Here is a 22,178-nt window from a genome sequence, read left to right as displayed (position 1 = left end):
TTGATCTTTATCTTATATACTTAAAACAGTGTTTCTCAAATAGTGGGTTGCAGCCCATTATGGGTTATGAAATCAGTTAAAAAATTGATAAGCCCCTTTTAGGAAATGAAATAGAATAGAAAATATCAGACTTCTTCACTTAGAGTAAGGCTGTTTTGTCATCATACTTTTGCTTCAGATTACTAAATAGGTAGATGTGATCACATAAGCACCCAGATACACAGATACACAGGTGTATTGGGTGTGGTGTAAATTGTGTTTCTTATTGTGGGTCTTGATCAAAAAAATTTGAAAGCCATTGAACTAGATGGTAGGTTCTTTGAAGACAGGATTCCTGTCGATTTTGTATGCTGTCACATCCCCAAGTCTAGCGTAGGGGCTGGCCCTGAGTCAGGCACTCAGTAAATATGCTGGCTGAATGATGAATGAATGAATGTTTCCCTTCTCAGGGAGGTTCACAGACCCACTGCCTTCCTCTTAGGGACTAGTGGACCCTGGTTCTAAGCAGATGTCATTGATCATTCTCTTGGCCAATTGAGTCTGTGTTAGATCATTATAAGAAAGGTAATGTAAAACCACACCTACAGATGTATTTTTTTTTAAGTGTTGATAAGGAGATTGATGAAAGGTTTTTAGATTTAAATTTTTCTGAGTTACTCATGAATCTTAGGCCTTAAATACCATTTTGTTTTCTTTTCTTAATTAAAAATGAGGCAATTTTTACCTGCCTAAATATCTGGATAACTTTTTAATTTCTAAGGTAGTCTCCACACAGGGCTTATTACATAGCCGTTACCTTTTGTGTGTACTTCAGCAATAAAATATTTATGCAGTTTGGCAAGGTGATACTACAACCTGGTTTAGTACAACAGCTGCACTGCCTGTTCCCATGTGGCTTGATTTCCCTTTTTAATCTTTGGTTTTCTGCAACTAAAGACTTATGTCAGCATGTAGTTTATATAGCAGCAGGTAATGGTGAAAAGTTTCTTATATTAACCTAATAAGAGAGAAATACTCTGTTGAGTTTATTTGGTTTCATATTTTTCTAATGTCTTTGAAAAGCATTTTCCTAACATGGCCTACACAGTAGAGCTTTATAAACATCACGTATTTACGAGACATTTTTGTGATTTTTTTTTTTTTAAATTCTTTAGAGAACCTGTAAACTCATCTCCAGAGGGATAGTCACTGATCTTAAAAAATGGAAATATCTCAGTTCTGAAGTAATCTGCATTTTGGCTTAGCGCTAATCAGGAAATTCCTGGAAATAAAAGAAGGATTCTTGTATTTATTTTCAGTTATAAATTTGTATATATAATTGAGATTGGATTCAAAAGTGTTTAGGAAAAAGTACAGAATCTTAACACTTTTCAGGTTTATTATCAGAGCCCTTTTAGCACAGACTTTTTATCTAGCATATGTGTTATTTTTTCTTTCTATTTCTAGGTGCTCCTGATCCAACAGCAGGTGCTAGTATAGATGATGAAAACTGCTGGCACTTAGATGAAGAGCAGGTTCAAGAACAGGTTAAACTGTTCCTTTCCCAGGGCGGGTACCACGGATCAGGGAAGCAGCTTAATTTGCTCTTTGCAAAGGTATGATTGTTTATTTTTAAAGAAATATTCTAAATATATACATATATAGGAAGTATCTATATATGATCATGTTTACAATAGGATAAAGGCTTTTTTTAATTTAATTTTTTTTAAAGAATAGAGTCTAAGTTAATCAACCAATTAGAAACTTCTGTGTTGTAATGTAAGCATTAATTTGCTTAGACGTCCTTTGACAAGATATGGAACATCTTTGTCTCTCAGTTCCTATTAATAAAATGGTGACAATTTGTACAATTTTGAAAAACCTTTCAATACTGCAAACAAAATAAATATCTTAATGTTATTTAAAATGCCATCTTTTCAAGTTTTTTCTTTTTCTAGTTAATTTTCCAAAGTAGAGCATAACTTTGAATACAGACCTTAAAATGTGCTTTATATGTTTAGTTTAATAATGTCAGTATCTTTAAATTGGTTGCAAAAGCATAGAATTTAGAGTTATACAGACCTGGGTTTAATCTAAGTTCTAAATGTTGTTAAGTGTGTGAACATTGGCCAGTTATTTGTCAGTTTCTTCATCCATAAAGTTACCTAACAATAGCCCATCTCCCCAAGTTGTTGTGATCATGGTGTTAAATAGTAATGATGTCTAACATGTAGTTGGGCCTTGGTAAATGTTCATTTTTATCACCAACTTTGATGGCCTTAGAAACAAATTATTGTTATAAGTTCTGTGTGAGCAGAAGCTGTGTCTCTTGCTTTATACAGAACTTTTAGTACCATAAACGCAATTCTAAATACTGGATAAAATGCTTTTTTAATAATATTAAATCAATGCCTTCTCATTGGGAGTACAGCATCATTATGGGTAATTTATTCAAATTCATTTTAAGGAACCAGACAACTGTTCCTAGAAGAATTAGAGTAAACTCTGTTCCCGGTTATAGCCAGAAAATAGTGTGTTCTGATTAATAAATACCCTCTTAATAGAGATTTATCCCATATACCATCCATAGATTGCCAATTTTCCAAGCATTAGATTACAATAAAATACATTTAACTCTAAAACTACTTCACACATGATTTAATCACTCTTCGGCAATTCACAGGCACTTCACACTCTTGTAATGCCTCAGAGTAACCAGTCTGAAAATTAATTACCATTAGGGTGTACATGTACTTGAGTGTTGGTAAATAGTTCTGGTTTATATGCTTAAGAATAAAGGGTTTATTTTCATTGCTGTTGCTAACTGAGAATAGGATAGAAATTTGCCAGGAAAATAAACATTAAATCAAATCCATGATATAGTGGTAATCTCAAAGATTTGGGATATTTAGACACGTAGGAAGTATGTTCTAGATTCTAATGTCAGCAAAGAGTATACTGTGGCCTAATGGAAGCAATGGGAAAGAGCTGTTAGGCTGGCCTGCAGTTGCTATTTTTATCCCTATACATGATACACACATTGTATATGCCGTATGAAGTAATAGCAACATCTAATTTTGGAAATGATGTACCTTTTAGAGTTAAGACAGATCTGGGTTCTGCTCCCAGCTATTCCTCTTGTCCTTTGAGCAAGTTGCTTCACTTCTCTCAGGCATGATTTTATAATTCATAAGATGGGGATTATAATCTGGTTTACTTGATATGGTTGTTGTGAAGATTCAATGGTAAGTATAAATGTAAAACTCTTGTAGCACAATGTCCAATAAATAGCAACTCCTTTTCTTTCTCCCAGTCTTCATCTGTTTATGACTTTTTAGTGCTTCCATATTGGGAATAAACTCCTTTTTAAGATGACTAAAATAAATCCTACTGAAAGTACAACTAGTGTAGAAGTGCTTTTGAGTTTTGTACAAGGCTCAAAGTCTGCAACCTGTGAGGAGATTCCATTGCTTGTTAGGGTACAGGCCTGAGGCAGGATCTCTTAATCTCAAGGTTTGGGCTGGTCATTTCCTCCTTCATTTACCTTTCACATGGAGAGAATCTTCACTGAAAGCACCCCCACCTCCTCGTTTTCTCCTGTATGACCGTGCTCCAGTAATTCCCTTCAGGGAGAGCCCGTGTTCAGCTGGGGTTCTTATTTGTTGAACACAGAGCCATACACAGTTTTGGAATAGATGCATTCATTTAGGGTTTCCTGTAGAGAGACTTACCCTTGGTTTCTTTTCTTCATTTCTTTTATTTGGGAAGTGTAGCGCGAGAGTAATGGACAGAGCTTGAGGTTCCAGCTTGAGAGGCTGAGTTAATTTCTTAGGTCAGTGGTTATGATTCTGCTTCATGGATTGCTCATTTAGTGCAAGAGAGTTTTTGAACCTACACCAGCCCTGTCCGTTTCCTCTTACCAGGGCAAAAACAGTCCCACCCTACTGAATAGAAGCGTGCTGCTGCTCTTTATATTAAGAAAACTTTGGTGAGAGAGAACTTATGATATTACTAATTTACTTTTAACTGAAGGACTTGCACAACTCTGTGAATATACTAAAAACCATTGAATTGTATAGTTTAAATTGGTGAATTGTATGGTATGTGAATTATGTCTCAATAAAGTTGTTTTTAAAAAACTGAAGGACAGATTCTGTTATTGTCAACGTTATCAGATCAGTTTAGATCTCTAAAAGAGTTCTCAGTAGACTCCTTGAGGCTCTGCCACTCTGGTGGTAAGGTCCATCAGTTGGAGAGTCAGGAAGGTGCCAGATGATTTGTCCTGTTTATTTTGGTATTGTTCTTCTGTATGCTGGCAAAAAGATTTTTTTCAGAATTGAGAAGTCAGCTAAATTTCTTTTCCTTGTGTGGATTCTAAAACATAATTTAAAAAAATTAACAATCAATTTTCTGATTAAATTGCCATTTAGCATAGTGACCAGTTTTTATCAACTTTCGTTTGGTTAAGAGGGCTGGTACAAGACTTAACTGCCCCTCCAAATAAAGAAAAGTGATCTGTCCCTTGTATTGCTGTTTGTTGCTGAACGTTTTTTCTCAAGGTCTGTTTTTCCCCACTAGGTGCGGGAGATGTTGAAGATGAGGGACTCTAATGGGGCCCGCATGTTGACGTTGATAACAGAGCAATTCATGGCTGACCCTCGTCTGTCCCTTTGGAGGCAACAAGGCACTGCGATGACTGACAAATATCGGCAGCTCTGGGATGAGCTGGGTAAATATCCATTTCCTGACGACTGCTATTGAGTTGTGTATGGATAAAGACCATGATTGAATGTTTAAAAAGCACGTCAAAGTATTGCTGGAGAGATGGCTGCTCATATATACACTTGTGCCAGTCTATACTAGTTAGAAGAACAGGGAGAATGAGGACGTGGGCTGGCATTTGCACGAAACGATCTTGGCAGGGTTTGAGGGAAATTGTCTGATCTTGAGGAAAGCCAGCACAGGGATCTGGCTTTAAATTTTGGGGGAAAAAAGGCTCTATATTATTTTAAAATAGGTATTTTGTATGATCGAGCTGATTACATATCTCTAGAATAATGCTGTAACCAATTAAGCTAAAATTTAACAGTTTTCTGCTTTCGCCTACATTAAAAGTATCAAAAGTAGCTTGAACGTTCATTTTATTTTTGACCGTTACAAACTTAGAACTTAGATGAACAGTTGATCGTCAGAATGGAAAAGATACGGCAAACTCTAATTGTTATTGCTTCCAAATCCCTGGTAGTAAAGATAGAAATGTAGCAGGTGGTTTAAAAAATGAGAAATTCACTAGTCATGTTCACCGGGAAATTTTGGGGGATGACTCTTGTTACCCAGTGCTCATTGCTAGGGAATTAATGAATAGTGTATTTGCTATCTTGTCTTTCTATTAAGAAATCTGTATGTGACAAAGGGAATTTTTGACAAATATCATGTTAGTGCCTGTATTAATTTTATGTTCTGGATGTATTCACGAGAAGATCCTAGTTTCAGTGACATTGAATAGTAGAATTCTTCATACCTTCACTTTCTCTCTTCTTCTTGGCTAATGATGGACCACATCCTTCTGATTGATCCCATGTCAAGTCTAGACCAAGAGAAACTGTTGTCCTTGGAGATACTACATGGTCCTAATAATTGGAAGGGACCTTTGAGATGAACTGTTTTACAGATAAAGAAACTGAAGTCTGGGGAGGTTAGGAGACTTCCACAAGATGACATTATGTGACCTAAGGTTATGCGGCAAGTTGGTAAAGAACTGGACATCAGAGGTCCATTTTTCCCATTAACAGGATGTGTGTTGAGGAGCTAGGCTGTGGATGGCAATTCTTGTTTTGTTTGTTTTTTTAACATGTATGTCTGCTACTTGCTAACTGTTAAATATTTGTTGACCTTTTCCCCTGGTATTTTTATTAATTATCTTGTAACAACTTAATCTTGATACTTTCCTTGGGTCACCTGAAATAATGGTTGGTGGTCTTTTCCCCAATCAAAATTTAAACCAATCTGTAACTATAGTAGGTAGTTTCCATGTATTGAAAGGATGTTTGGGGGCACGAAACGGTGGTTGGAGAACACAAGGGTAATGCATGGTTTAAACAAATATTTTTCTAGAACAATGAGTGGTTTACTTTTCCAAGTAAGCCTTCCTCACTTTTGTAACTGTCCAGTAAATGTTAAATTGACTAGTTGGTTTATGATAGTAAGAAGGACTAGCACTGAAAAAACCATAATGAAGGAAATCATTTAAGGAAAAATTATTGGATTAACATTAAGTAAATAAAATTTAAAGAGCTTTGGTGTTTTAGAGAAACTTAGAATTACAAATAACTAATTAGGAAGAAAATTTTTTGGTTACCATAAAAAAGTACAAGTGATACAGTCAAACAAAATTTGCGGTGTTCACATTTAATTCATTAGTCACATCTCACTTTTCCAGGTTAGTTTTGGAAGTTATGTAACCACGACCCTTAATTGAAAGTATAAATTCTGGGGCCAGCCTGGTGGCGCAGTGGTGAAGTACGCACGTTCTGCTTCGGCAGCCCGGGATTTGCTGGTTCGGATTCCGGGTGTGGAAATGGCATCTCTTGGCAAGCCATATTGTATCAGGCATCCCACATGTAAAGTACAGGAACATGGGCATGATGTTAGCTCAGGGCCAGTCTTCCTCAGCAAAAAGAGGAGGGTTGGCAGCAGTTAGCTTAGGGCTAATCATCCTAAAAAAAAGTATAAATTCTCATTAGGTGGAAGTTTCCACCAGCTGATTCCAGTTATACCCTCTGATGGACTACTTTCTAATTATGGACCAGGCTTTATACAAGTTCTTTGGTTTCAGTCCAGGAGGAATAATACATCTTCTTGTCTCATGGTTCTGCTTTTTGTTTTTTTCCCCCCACAAATCTCCCCGACCCAATTATTACTAGACTGCTGTAAATTCTCCTATGTACTCTGATGTCAAGCAGAGGTCACTTTCCATTTAATGGGGTCTAAGTTCTGTGAAGAATCCCATGCAGAAGTAACAATAGCTATTACATCTTAATATTCATTCACCCAAAAATTAACTAAAAGTTGCTTCTGGACTACAAAAGGAAAGGATTTTGCTTCTTAATAAAATAGGGGAATTTGACTTTGTGCCCCTGCACAGGGCTCACATTGCTTCAAGGCTCTGCTTTGGAATTAAATGCTGAGCACTGCCAGATGCCAGACATTGAGAAGAGGCTGAGTTTTGTCGGCAAATGGGATCTGCAAGTTAATTGGTGTTTTCTGCAGGCTTCTGGCTGTGAAATGAAATTGGAAGCCCTTTAGCCACATGGATAATACAGGACCTGAATACAAATGTCACATGTCACCATCAGGACCCACTGTGAGACAATAGTGTTCCCACTCCAACACTGCGCCATTACAGATCATTTAAATATGGGGATTACATTTAAACTAAAAGCCCCATTTGCCTTTTACTGCAATTTAAATGTCCTCTTAGCAAAAGCTAAGTGACAAATTAAATGAAAAAAGTGCCCACATTTTTAAAGCTGTAATGCAAAACAACCTTTTATTGCTTCTCATGTGCCACGAATGAATCATTATACTTGTCAACCCTAAACCAAGCCATAATTGGAGCAGCTACTGTTATCAAAGTGGGGCTGCTCTGTGACAGCTTAATAAAGCTGAAACTGTTAAATTAAATCTCAGTCGCTTAACTCCTTAGCACCGGTGGATTCAATGGGTCCATTTCTGGCGATGGCCAATACACCAGGAAAAAAAAAGATTCCTGGCAGGAAAGCCTTAATCTGATGGAAGCGTACGAGTAAGCGTCTCTCAGCCTAGTAACTGCTTCTTGGCAGAGGGATTTGGAGGCATCAGATTGTCAGCCAGATGACAAAATTTTATTTTTTGGGTAGGATCAGATATCCCCCTCCCCAAGGTTTTCTGAATATGTAGGATTTATTAAAATTTAAGGGTTGATGTTTCAAAATTAGTATTAAAAATATCAAATATTAATTTAACTTTGTCTCTTTGAAATAAATATGTGCAAACTTATTTGAGGTAGCCACAGGCCCAGTTTCTTTCCTGCATCCTCTGGCTGACAAAGAGATGATAATGCTTAGTTCTTCTTTTCTAAACTAAGTGCCTGTGATATTCATTTGGTCTGAGATAATTTCTGTGATATTTACTCCCTGATTTTCATCATGTAATATGAAGTAGGTACAGATGCATGTTACTAAGATCCTGTTTAGTGCATCTCTTTTGCAGATACATTTATCCTGTATCTTGTGAGTTTTTCAGATATTAATTTTGCATCTACGTGATGTTCATTTTGTCAAACATATGGTAGTCTCCTCAAGATGAGTGTTGTATCATGATTTGCTATAAGAAAATGTATATGTTAAAATCTTAAGACAGAAAGCCCATTGCAGTGGTAGAGGCTGCCCCTTCAGTAGAGCTGTAGAACGCAAACCTCTTCAATTGTGTTCTTTACTCCGTGACATGCAAATTTTCTGGAAAGCAGATCACAGAAATAACCCTTAGATTTCAAAGAAAAACCCAGCGCAGATTGGTGGCGAGCACACCTACTGTTAGCCCTAATGGCTGTCTGCTCAGCACACTTAATTACTGTGAGGGTCTTTAGGGATGAGGGATATATTGTCACCTCTCATCTATGTTGATGGGTCTCTTTCCTTAAATGTCTTCCTAGACTGTAATTTTACTTTGCTTCATAAAACTATAGGTTGTGGCTGCCAGTCTATTAAAACCTAATTAAAATGGATGTCATTAGAGGAAACAGTTAAATAAGATTTAATTACAGTTTGTCACAGGGAAAAAAAAATCTTAAATTTTCATTTTCAAGCATTACATAATATGTGTCGTTCCCCCTCCACCCCCGATTTTAAACACTTACCTTTCTCTCTGAGCTGAGTCATGTATTTTGCTTCCTAGCGTGTAAACCCTGTTTCGTAGGGGGAGGATGGGAGGATGGGCTGCTGTTGCAAGAACCTTGCTGCTCTGAGCTGTGCTTGCTCACTTCACAGGAACGAGATGGTATCTCTCAAGAGTTCTTCTCAAAGCTTCTGATCTGGGTACCTAACTCTGTGTAAGCAGAAATAGCCTTAGTTAGATATTTCTTTCCAGTTTGAATTTCATTGTAAGGTTGGTTTGAAAACTGTTATTAAGCAACAGCTATAATATTCCTTGGTAGTATGCTAGATAGATTGAGTGGATATACAGATTCAGGGCATGTGGAATCAGGATGAATCTGTGTTCAGCAGTAGAGAACTTAGCCCACCCATTGGGATCACATTTATTGCAAAATACTAAAAATTACCTGCTCTATGGACCCAGAATGCTATCCCATCTACCATCTCAAATACAAGCAGTTATCTCGGTGGGCCTCTTCTGCACCCACCCACATTGTTCTTGAATAAGGAAGAAAATATATGCTTAAGTCACATATTCAAAATGATATTCTAGGTAATTTACAGGGCCTTTGTGCACAGCCAGAAATAAGATTCTAAAGGCTCTGCTTTGGAGGTAGTTGTGAAGAAATTTCTGGGAAATGCCTTCTTACATCTCAGAAAGCAATAAGCTTAGTAATTCCTTCCACTGTTTTGAGCCCCTTACTTAGTATTTTTTGGTAAATTTAGACTCAAGCTTTCCACGTGTTGAAGTTGGTGGTTAGTGAATGGCTAAAGAATAACTGCTTCTCATTGAGAACCAGAAAGCATTCCAATGTGGGTTGCCATATAAGTAGGTACCCCTTTGCTACTGCTGTGGAGAAAACAGCAATTCCCAGAGCCCCCTTGCAGCAAAAAGATGTCACTATGAACCAGGAATCTTCCATGGAGCTGTAAGTGTAGAATGTAAGCCTAATGAACTACATATCAGAGAATGCTTATCACCTACTAATGTGTCTTCTGTGGGCACAAGGAGACTACAGCTTTACCACTTACACTGCTTCAGTGCCTTCTTGTTAACCCTTGATTCCAGAAGTCTTGGTGTGGTTTCTCTACCAGTATGTATTAAGCGCTTGCTATATCCAGAGGAATAGATGTATTAAATGTTTGATTTTGCTCTTGATGATGGTACAAAGGGAGTAGAGAGATGTAGCCATCGGCAGACGTGAGAAATTAGAACAGGCATGAATGAACTGAGGACCACTTTGATAGGGTAATTTATTCACATATTAGTACAAATATTTGTGCAGACTGAATTTAACATGGTTTTACAAGACATTCATGGAGGTGAGTTGTAGGGAAGAAGTAGTGAGAATACTTCAGAAAGAAGGAATAACATGCCCAAAGACAGGGACGAGCTCAGTGGGGAAGTATATAAAGACATCAAATTCATTATCAAAAAAGTTGTCTTCAAGATTTTCAATCCAACCTTGTTGCTTCTCATTGTTACTTGACTTTAAAGGGAGGAGAGGGAGAGAAGGTAGACATCATAGGATCTAGACTTTTGCTTTGTTTTCTTCCCTACTAAAGATAACACAGATGCCAACGCTTATCAGGCACTCTGCTCAGCACTTAATGCATGCGTTATTGTATTTAATTCTTAACCCAGTGAGATAGGTACAGTTATTAGCCCTAATTTTGCAGCTGAGCAAACTGAGGCTTACAGAGGCTAGGTGGCCTGAGGTCACAGCAGCAGAGCAAGAATTTGATCCCCGGTGTCAGTGATTTCAGAGACTTAACCCCCAAACTAGATGCCACCCTCAGCTTATTTTCAAGGACTGTACTACGCCTCTCTGTCAGTCCGTCCCCGCACTTAGAGCAGAGCAGGGGCAAAGTGAACCTCACCTAGATGGCAATAAACTCTGTAAAAGCTGCCTGGCCTGGTCTGCCCACCCGTGTCCCACAGTCTTGATTGCAGCAGTCGGCAGGGCTTACCTGGTCTAGTTGCCCATCTGTGTTTACAGGGACTCTAACTTCAGACTCTGAAAAACAAACACAGCAATGTGGAGTAGCTGAATACATGCTGTTGAGAACTGTATTATATAATACACTTTACTTATCGTAAGATACAGATAGTACATACTGCAGAGGGCATCCAGTGACATTTTGATCTCCTTTTCCAGTCCCCTTTGCTGAGGAGCTGGTGAAGACCCTTAGGTCACTGTCTTTGTTGTGGCCTATACCAGGCCCTAATGATAACATGGTGTTAACACTTGTTTACCTCGTGTGGTCTGTAGGCTCTTCAGACCCCTGCCGCACACAGGCTGGGTCGTCCTGCTCAAAATGGGGTTGTGCGCTCCTGTCTCAGTCTCTGCTTTTCCCCTCATAATTCAGAGCTCCCTCTCAATGCGGAGGCTTTGTCAATTGTTTTGCTCAGGAGGCTGTGCTTCCCTCCAGTGCTGTTCGCAGAATGCCTGTCTGCTGCTGGGTCCTCATTACCCGGGGCCTGGTTTCTTTCTGTTGTGTGGTCCTACTGCTTTCTGTCTCTTAAAACTGAGACCTCTGTGTTCTTGGGTCTGAGGCCTCTGGGCCCTGCTCTGCTGTGGCGATGGGAAGAGGGGTTTATTCTTTGCTTCTTTAGGTAGGCAGAGTAATTTCTAGTTTGGGTCAGAAGTTAACCAAAAGAGAGAATGCTATTTCTGTATAGGGAGCGAACCTGAGAAATACTTCCTGTGTAGTACTGTCAACCGTCCTTCTCTTGACTGCGGCTGCTGGGGTTCAGTTACCCATTCAGTGCCCTGTATGGGAGAGAGTGGAAATAAAGGGAAAGATTGTTAAATACATATTAATAGAAAATAGCAGATTCTCAGGATTAAAAGAGATCTTTACAGATCATTTGCTCCTATTATCTAACCAATTGGAAGTTTTGAATGATATTCATTGTCTGAGTTATTTAGGTGCACAGTTGGATAATTTGTAACAACACTTGGGGATCACCCTTTGTGTATTTTTCTAAAACTGTATTCTAAATATAGACCATGGGGCTTTGACTAGGAGTTAAGATGCCTTATGATTCATTGTGGTACAGTTCAGTGTTCTACATTACGGATCGAGTCTGCAGGACGCATTATTTGTGCCAAGAATGGGTTCCAGTTATTTTCTTTTATGCTGTCTTCTGGTTTATAACAGGAACACGTTGGTAGTAGATACTTTTCTCACATTAGTGTCTAATGGGAATGTCAGAGCATTGGTATAATGTGTCCTTTTCTTCCTCACAACAATTTTCGAAAAGTTCTCTCCTTACTTTTCCCACTTCTCAAGAGTCAGTATCGCACTTGCCCTCAAGAAACTGCCACCAAAGGGAAGTTTTGCTGGGGCACTCTCCTTGCTAGATTGCGGGTCTCTAGAGTACCATCACGGTCGAGTGTAGGGGGAGTGAGAGAAAATGAAGAAAGACAGGTGGAGGGTAATTTCCTTTCACCATTTCTTACCTTGAAGTGGCAGCATAGGAAAATTATCGAGGTCTGAGAAGCCTCACTGTAAGCCATCTGAGATTCCCAGGGGCTTCAGGAGGAATCAGGGATGCCAGGAGCTGGAACGGAAGAAGTGGAAGCCAAGGGAGGATGGCGCGGCCACTTGGGCTGTTCTGTGTCTGTGCGGCACCAGCAAGGTTAATTTAAGCTGAGATAGGTTAATGAGGGGGAGGAGAAGCAAGGGAATGATTAATGGTTGTCCCTTGTACAGGAGGTGTTCAGACGTGCCTCCCAGAGCCCCGGAGTGGGAGGGGAGGAGGAGAGAGCCGATGGCAAGAGGCAGGTCCTTCCCAATCCCAGCAGAGGTGCTTTCACCACTTTCCACACTAGGCTTTCCATTAAGATTTCTCTAGAACATAGGATTCTGAGATTAAAATGCATGTTTGATAGTTACTGTCTTCAGTAGGCTTTTAAATAGCCACTCTTCTTAGAGGTGTACCAAAGAATGACTTTTTTACTTATATAAATAACTTTCTCTTACGTATTTTAGGGGGAAGGCAGGCTGGTAAATGATTTGCAGCAGGCGGATTTTTGTGAGGCTGCTGTAAGTTTGTCTGATAATTGCGTAACATTGTTTTATTTAAAAATTCCAAATTGAAATAAGAAAACTACAATAAAATATGGGTATCTCCTGACATTAAATTGCCTGGGTGAGTTAGTAACTGTTTGTGGGGCTGTTTTCTCAGGCTCTGATCTGGAGACCAGTAACCATGAGTAGTGATAGTGGTTGTCCAAAATGTAGCTAACTCACCCAATTCTGTGCTTTCTCTTGCAGAAGCAGCCTTTGAAGTAGAGATCCAAATCTCTGTGATTCTCAGTTTCGACCAGCTGGACCCCTCTGGCCCTGTGTTGTACTTCCCAGCCCCTTTCATTTTGGGGTATTATAGTAAATTTCAAAATTTCACTTTAGCACGTCTGGAGGAGAGAGTGAGAATCATTTATAATTGGGAATCAGATAGACTTAAGCCTTGAAATGGCTTCGGTCGGAAGCCACAGTCTGCCTTTGTGGATAAGCAGAGCTGGGGGTTGGATGAGAGGAGCCTAAGCGGGGCACTTGGGTGAGATAGAAGCTTGGAACTGGGAGAATATCCTGTTAGGAGGAATGTTTTCATAGTGCTGCTGAGAGCACAGAAGTCTGATCCACACACACACACACTCACACATTTAAAGATGAGATTAATATATCCAGAACCTCTTCTCAGATATTGATCATACACAGAAGATGCTCTTTGCTAAACATTAGGGTCCTATGTAGCACAAGTAATCTGAGAGATTTTTGTTTGTTTGTTTTGAAACCATTAAACCACTCACAGTAGTTAATAATCATGTTGTCAGTTGCTGTCTTTATTGGGCATTTAAACTAAACATAGCCATCCTTTTTCATCCCTGTATTAGTGTCCGTGTGATATTCTCACCTCGTTTTTCCCTTCTTGCCCACTAATTAGAACACTGAAAGTGACACTTTTTTTTTAACTTAGTTTTCCTGTAAAGGTGAAAAAAATGTTCCTGGCATATAGTTGGTGCTCAGTAAATATTTGTGAATAAAAAACTGAATGAGTAATTGAAGTGTAATACTAGACACCTATTTAGGAGCCTTAAGAAGTGAGTGTTTTTGGTGTACTGAAAACAGTGATTTTTTGAAAGGCATTAATCCTCACCATGTCCTCAGCCTTCTTTTCCTACCCTTCTCCTGGTTTATCCCACCTTCTCTGCCCATGTGCAGGTGGATCTTCATGGGTGCCTGTGTATGCATGAACACACACACGCACACTGAGATACAAACAGTTTAGAGTACAGAGGGCAACGATTCCCCCTTGCCATCAGTGCTGCAGGTAATCTGTTGCATTAATCAGCCAGCCAGTGGGAAATGCATGGAGAGTGATTATACTATCATACACAATACAATCAGCATGAAGCACTTGTCAAGACCAATACATCAAAGTATAATTCAGTAATAGAATGAATTAGAGCAAAATGAAACATTCTGTTCTCCAAGAAACTCAGCACCCATCACAGGTTCTTTCTAAACTCCATAGGAAAGTCAGTGCATTGAGAACTCATTTTTATGAATAAAATTGCAGTTCCAATATGACAGAACACTGCAAGCCCTTTCCTTGGGATTCTTTTACAACTCTAATGCTGAAGTGTTTACCTGGTTATCAGTATTCTGTAATCGTAGCCATTGATAGATGTGAGTATTTTTTGGTAGTATTTTTGTCCTAAATTGGTTCTCCATGGTAAGTGAAAGGAAGGTGGTTGTACCACTGGCTCAGGGAAGTGCTTACCCGGCAGTTTGGTTGGTGGACAGTCGAGTGCCTTACCAGAACACCAGGTAAATTAACCAGAACCTACTGTTTACAGTGCCCCATGATAGGCACTGCCTTTGGGACACCTATAGCTTAGTTAGGAAATAGAATGAAGAAGTGAAAAATAAAAAGCAGCCTGGGACAGCCTAGGCCAAATGGAAAAATGAGGTCATATAATAAAGGACATGTTTAAGAAAATCTTGAAGATAGATCTAATACATTTCATACTGTAAGTCATTATCCTGTATCAATTTGTAATGTGTACTCAAAAATAATTCCTTTACTCCACTTCTCCGAACATGTTTTTTCCAAGGAGCAGAAGGATATAAGCTTACCAGGACTGTTTCAGTTTTCAAAGCCTTCAACTGGAATATAAAGAACAGAGTTTTGGAGACAGACACTCTTTAAGTATGGATTCCGATCCTCATATGAACTAACTATGTAGCGTTTGTCTAGAACCTCAGTTTTCTTATCTGTAAAATGAACATAATAAGATCCTTGAGGCTTAAATAAGATAATTGAGGTAGTGTACACCACTTTATTTCTCATTCCAAGGGTCTTTTGTCTCCGTGGGGAAAGTGGGCCCTTGCGTCTCTTGTAGGAGAGAGATGTCCTGAAGACCTAAAGAGCATTTTCAGAAATAGATTTATACAGACTGGAGTCAGGACTGTTGGCTGAATGCTGAAACTGTTTATGAGGACAGCTTAGTTAAGCAGCCAGTGCAGAGCACGTGGAAAATGTTCTTGCCGGTTACCGTGTTTCACGTTCCTTCTCTTCACTATTGACTGCCCTTTTTGTATCTCAGAATAAGGCAGCGTCTGTCATTGTGCCTTTTTCTCTTCTTCTTTCTGATTTTTTCTGTCTTTCCTTTCCTCCCTCCCTCTACAAGGAGAAGGGTGGTGAGTGGTGGAGGAGCTAGCTCTGGTTATTTCCCACAGAACCAGGTTCCTAATGAGGTCAGGCTGTTTTGATGAATCTTGCATGTTGACCTGACAGCACTGACAAATCCAAACAGGATGGAAGACTGCGTGTTAGATAAGGACCACAGGTTTGCCAGAAAGGAATGTTATCCAGGATACCAGTTAACTGTTTTGGAATATCCATGGTCTGTTTTCTTTTTTGACAGCAAAAAGGTAGTTCTTTTTCTTCAGTCTTTTCTCCGAGCCTGGTTAAAGATAACCGACTTCATATGCCCTTCTGCTGAGGGTTCAGCCATGCTTGACCTAAGTAATCTCAGAAACTCTCTCTTTACAGTGTCCCTAAGATTTTATTTTAAAATTTTCCCAGAAATGTTTTAGTGACTTAGAAACTAGCATATAAAATTTAAAGTAAGGAGAATGTTTTTACCAGTTAAACTTATTTTCCAGACGTGAATGACTAACATGTTAAAACTGAATTGTACTGAGAACAATACTATAATTAGCGTCAACAGTTTTTGTGTGGTCTGACCCAAGAAATTTTGTGACTGCAGTTTTGCTAGCACAGCTAATTATGCCAGTGATCTCCTATTTGTGACTGCAATTAGGCATTTCATGCCCTCTAAAATAAGTGTAATTAGTTAATTGGATCATGCATGAAATTCTAGCCTCTTATAATAGCCTCTGAGAACAAAAATAAATATGATAAATATTATGAATTGTTTTATAACTGTGGAACCCTAGGAAACACCAGAAGTGATTGTTTTACTTTGCCTGCTACTATTTCATAAGAATAAACATGGTATTAAAAAGTAGAAATTACACTTTCCATAAAGCAGTCTTCATTCTCCACCTTGGAGATAGAGGAGATAGCTGACTTTTCTTATGCTCACCTGTAGAGAAGGGGGGGTTGGTTGCCCTGCTGCTCTGCCCCCCACTCTCCATTGCCACTACTCCTGTGCTCTCTCCAGTAGCATTGTATGCATAATACCTTCTGGAAAATAAGGAGCAGAGCAACATTTATCAAAAATTCCAAAATGTCTTTCATAGAAAATTATTGAACTGATTTGCATATTAACAAAAACCCGTGAAATAAAGGAACTTTAAAAACAAGTTTTATTGACTGGCTGGGGAGTGGATAGCAATAGATAGAGAATGGCCAGCTGATTGGTTCAGTTACAAATCATAATGCTCCACCCAGCAGCAGTACACCCAGCAGGCAAAGAGCACACTCAGTCACACACAAGTGCATTATCCCGGAAATGCTGACGCGACTCCACTCTGACAGACCTCAGAGGACATCATCATATTTTCAGAGAAAACAGATTTCTTCTGACTTGAATAATCAATCTTGAATTGTAAGTTGAACTTTGATTGTTTATCTGCTGTTTTAATCCACAGTGAAATTACTTACTACTATGCCTGTCAGTACTGAAAAATGCAGTTTTCTTTTGTTTAATTAGGCACTTTTTAAATGGACCCGTGTAGGTTTTTGTTTGGATATGCTTTCTATTCATGTGAGAGACGTTCTAGTTTTTTAAAATTTATTTTATTGAAGTCACATTGTTTATATAAATTTCAGATGTACATTATTATATTTTGACTTCTGCGTAGACTGCATTGTGTTCACCACCAAAAGTCTGGTTGCCGTCTGTCACCGTACACATGTGCCCGTTTACCCCTTTTGCTCTCCCCCTACTCCCTTCTTCAGTGGTAACCACCAGTCTGTTCTCCTTATCTGTGTGTGTGTGTGTTCGTCTTCCACATATGAGTGAAGGAGAGACATATTCTAAGAAATGCATGGTTAAATAAAGTACAGGGTTTATTAGCTGTACATTTAAGGCTACTTCATGATTTTAGACAGTAATATACCATTTGTATTACACTGCTACAATACAAGGAATGGAACAGTGATTCTGTCGAAAGACTAAAATCATTAATCTTGGAATTTATGTATGCACAGCTGCACATACAAATCCTAACTTACAGAAGTGTTTTCTGACCACATAGCAAGGCAGAACAGTAAATGCCGCAGTCTTTAAGAATACTGATTTTGGGGGAACATGGGCCTAATAACAAATCCCAGCTCCCATCTCTAATAGCAGCACCACTTTTCCGCTCTGAACCCGTTTCCTCATCTGTAAAGTGAGTCTTTTTGTGAGGGTGAAATGTGGTGATGTGTGTAAAATACTTCCCACAAGGGCAGTGTGAGGTGTTCAGTGAATGAGAGCAGTTATTGTCGGTGGGGGCGGTACGTAACGATGCCATTCACTCTTAGAAATGTGTTCACTGAACTGGACGCAGGGATCTGTGTACCCTAAACACAGACATTTTAAAACTTTAAATGTAGATGCTAATTAGAAACCTAACATAATGTAACCTGATATCGTTAGCGTTCTCATTGAAGGGATAAAAAATTAGCACACAAACCAGCACTTAATATTGCCGTGTGTGTTGGGATACGTTTTATTCTGTTAAAAGTTTTCATAAACACTTTTTTGGTTTTTTGCTTGACTTGCAGCTCTTCTGTTATGTTGGGTAGTTTATTTGGATTTGATCATTTTAACTAACAAGATTCTCATACTCACTGGTAAATACCCTAGTCTTCCATTTCGTCATCTAGCAGATTTATAATTTTTCCTGGTAATTGTGATGGATTCAAGATGGCCACAGATTCTTTGCTACTCTCTCATTGAGACGTGGAATATGTGTTCTCTCCTCTTGTATCTGGGCAATTTTTATAAATGTTTGACCAACAGAGTATGGCAGATTAGATGTTGGGCTCGTTTCTGGGCCCAAGTCTTAAGTGACCGGCAGCATCCACTTCCTGTCTCTTAGAAGGTTCCGTCCTGGGGCCCTAAGTTTCCGTGTAAGAAGTCTTGCTATCCAGGGGCTGGCCCCGTGGCCAAGTGGTTAAGTTCACGCGCTCCGCTGCAGGTGGCCCAGTGTTTCGTTGGTTCCAATCCTGGGCACTGACATGGCACTGCTCATCAAACCACGCTGAGGCAGCGTCCCACATGCCACAACTAGAAGGACCCACAACGAAGAATATACAACTATGTACCGGGGGGCTTTGGGGAGAAAAAGGAAAAAAATAAAATCTTTTAAAAAAAAAAAAAAGTCTTGCTATCCAGAGTCTGCTGTGCCATGAGAAAGCCTGTGCTGGCCACGTGCAGAGGCTGTGTTGGGGCAGGGGCAAAGTTAGGAGGAGAGAGAGAATTTCTGACCTACAGAATCATGAGATACTATGATACATTGTTGTCTTAAGCCCATAGTTTAGGGTAGTTTTTTACAGAGTAATAGATAACCAGAACAGGAGTTATGAATCTGACAATACTTCATGCTTCTTGTAATGATTATTTTCCAAATGCCAAATGTCTCTGGTGTGGAATATACTAATGTGCAAAAATGAAGTTTTGTTATTTCAGTTAACTTATGTTTGACTAAGTCAGATGTTTGTCAAAACTGAGTCTGTATTATTAGGAAATAGGTAACATGATTCTAGAGTATTCTCCATCTCCATTTTTAATAATTTTTTTACAGTAATTCTTCCTGACCTTCATATTCTTCTTTTATCACATCTCACCTTGTTTGACTTTTGGGTTTTTTATCTCCAGTAGTAAGAATCTGGGTTCTGTTAGCTTGTAATTGTGAGTTCCTGTAGACGACTGGAACTCCGAGCCCTGAAACTGCAAAGGGAGGCAGAGGGTGGTAGACTAGAAGTTTGGGCAGAGATGCTCAGGGGTTGGGGGAGGGAGGCTGCGCAGGCTCAGGGTTGCACTCTTTGTCGGTCCTTTGGCATGAAGTTACCATGGACAGAGAAAATGTTATATAATCTCATAAGGTTGCAGATGAGTTCGAGAAATGCCTCTTCCACTTGCGTAGGTAAGGATAAAATTACCCAAAGCATCTCAGACTTTTAAGTGATTCTATGGGCCCGGAGTGGGACCTGGGAGGCTAGAGAGAACAGTGCCTGCTGGAAAACAAAACACTTTTTAAAGCCTGTCATTGAAACTGAGGGAAAAGGAGAGACCCAAAGATGTTTGTAGCTAGAAACTATGGCAAATGGAAATTAATTGTGCAAGCACCCATTATTACTAGCTTCAGTGTTCAGTGTCACTGATATTTTGTTATTTAACATGCTTTCTTAGTTGTCTTATTAAATGTGAAGATATTTATAAGGGCATTCAGAGAACCAGTCACAGTCTGAACCCTCCAATCCTGCTTTAACCGTTGGGTCTCACTTGCTTCAACCTTGAAGTCTTCTGCACAGGGGTTTGCAGGAGTGTACTTTTTGGAGCTGGGTGAACTCTACAGTGTTCAAAATGCTTCTGCATATGTTATCTTACTTAAATCTAAACAGCCCGGTGACGTAGGTTAATACCCCTCTTGTTTGAACAGGGAACTGCTGCCACAGAAAGAATGAGTGGGCTTGCCTACGGTCTTCTGGCTGGTAATCCTTATCTTCCCCTTTCCAGATCAGAGCTTATTGATCAAACGTTTCTTCTAGTTGGAAATATAAAACAGTGGGTATGTGAGGGGGTGCAAAATGGTGATTTATACATTTAAATGTTTGGTGAAATGACTGGCCCTCAGAGCACGTAGAATTCATTCGTACTCATTTCCCACATTTGCTGGGACTGTGGGTACTTGTCCACCGGCACTGTTGTTGGTGGAATGGAGAAGCAACCAGAGAGACCTTTGTGATGATGTGCTTTTACCTCACTGTGATTCTGCCCACGTTCTCTGACTGTTTGGTCAAGTATGGGATGTGAACAGGTTTAAGACCACTGAATGGATTGGAATCATTTACCTTGTGCCAAGAATGCTTTTTGTGTTTCTTTTTCCAAGTGGAGTCGCCTTCCTAGTTTTGGTTTACCTTTGGCTTGTATGTTACTGTGCATCTTTTTGCTGAAATCAGTGAGTGCAGATTAGGTAGAGTAGTGGAAAGGAAAGGAAAGTAAGAACATGCTGGGTAGTGGAGAAAAGCTAGACTAGAGCTGCTGTGCTTCATGGGTAATTCAGAAGCCAAATGATGCACACCCCACTGATTCCATAATTGCTTTTGTGTACTTTGAGGCATTGAAGCTAGGAAAGCAATTTGAAAGTATTGAATTTGTTTTCATTGTAATTCATAGCAAATAATTAAGCATCCTTTGTGAAAGAACCAGCAATACCTTTCTAGATGTCAGGACCTCTGCTAGTTGCTAGAAGTGTTGAGTTCTCTGTGCTATTTTAGGTTGAGTCCTTAAAAGGGTTAATATTTCTCGGGGACAGCAGAGTGAGGCATTAATCATCAAAGAGCTTTATTTTTAAAGCTACAAATGTTTCAGGTGTGTGTTGGAGGGGAAGGACATAAATGCCCAAAGTGGGACTCTGAATTAATAAAATTTGGAGAATGTTTTACTCAGTTTGGTTAACTTGGTTATTAAGGCTAATTACAGCTTTTGTAGTGGTGACTGTTAAGATAAAAGACGATATCTTTTATAGCTCTGAACTTGAATCTAACATTAAGAACCTCCTTTCAGGATGGAACCTCTCTTTTGGAAGGTGAACAGTAAAAGAATGTTACAGGCATATTAATAAAGGCTTGGCTTTCAGAAAGTTTTCTCATTTTGCAAAATAGAAATTCTCTAATTAGAGAAATGTAAGCATGAACATCTAAGATGAGTTTTCTGGATTTCTTTTTTCCTCAAGTCATAGAAATCATTGTTTAAAGTTTCCAAGAATATTTAGGATCTTGCTTTTAAGAACCGTAATCTCTGAGTTTGAGTTTTCTCATTTTTAGAGTGGAAATATTAATTCTGACCACAGACGCTTATTGTAATGAGTTAATGAGAAAATGTTTATAAAGCTGTGAATATAGTGCCTATAACATAGTAGGCACCCAAGCAATGGTGACTATAATGATACTAATGATTATTTAATTAAGATTATCTTGGTATTCCTCCATTTATTTCCTCATAAGAACTTTTTTTTTTGAGGAAGATTGGCCGTGACCTAACATCTGTGCCCATCTTCCTCCGTTTTATATGTGGGACACCTGCCACAGCATGGCTTGATAAGCGGTGCGTAGGTCTGTGCCTGGGATCCAAACCAGGAAACCCTGGACTGCCGAGGTGGAGCACAAGAACTTAACCGCTACATCACTGGGCCGGCCCGCAAGAACTTTTTTACAAAGTAGAATTATATACTCTTGTCAAAATTGTGTTAGCTGCTTATAACTGAGTTTTTGCCAGGTGAGGGTAAAACTCATTGGTTCATTATCACATTATCAAGTCCTTCATATGCAAATCAATCAGTCCTTCAGCACTGTATACCTTGGTTAATATTTTCCTAATTTTATCTTTGAGTTACTTCAAAAGAACTAGGGCTCAGTATAAATTTGGTTATTAATTGTATTTTCAAAGCCTTGTATTGTGCTTACATCTTCAAAAGAAGAGATTGACTATGAAAACAATGGATTGGAGATACAGTCATGTGCCACATAAGGATGTTTTAGTCAATGACAGACGGCATATATGACTGTGGCCCAGAAGATTAGTGCCATAGAGC

The 22,178-nt window shown here is 39.1% G+C and overlaps 1 protein-coding gene and 1 long non-coding RNA gene across 3 annotated transcripts in view; one reads left to right on the top strand and one right to left on the bottom strand.

The window, feature by feature from the left end:
• Positions 1-22,178, top strand: part of ZSWIM6 (zinc finger SWIM-type containing 6) — a 185,162-nt gene that overhangs the window by 128,038 nt on the left and 34,946 nt on the right. Inside the window, exons 3-4 of the mRNA XM_023625632.2 lie at positions 1,447-1,595; positions 4,558-4,708. Coding sequence (XP_023481400.1) covers positions 1,447-1,595; positions 4,558-4,708 — 300 coding nt within the window. The remainder of the gene's footprint in view (positions 1-1,446; positions 1,596-4,557; positions 4,709-22,178) is intronic.
• On the bottom strand, positions 6,357-12,539 carry LOC138919788 (uncharacterized). Of its 2 annotated transcripts, XR_011430348.1 has the most exons (5): positions 12,359-12,539; positions 11,584-11,665; positions 10,863-10,909; positions 8,876-9,063; positions 6,357-6,695 (listed from the first exon to the last, which is right to left on the bottom strand). It is a non-coding gene; the product is annotated as an uncharacterized lncRNA (long non-coding RNA). The 2 variants fall into 2 exon arrangements; XR_011430349.1 differs by lacking the exons at positions 11,584-11,665; positions 12,359-12,539 and adding an exon at positions 11,149-11,275.

The sequence above is a fragment of the Equus caballus genome, chromosome 21 (assembly GCF_041296265.1).
Source record: "Equus caballus isolate H_3958 breed thoroughbred chromosome 21, TB-T2T, whole genome shotgun sequence".
NCBI lineage: Eukaryota > Metazoa > Chordata > Mammalia > Perissodactyla > Equidae > Equus > Equus caballus.
This window is presented reverse-complemented; position numbering and strand designations above follow the sequence as displayed.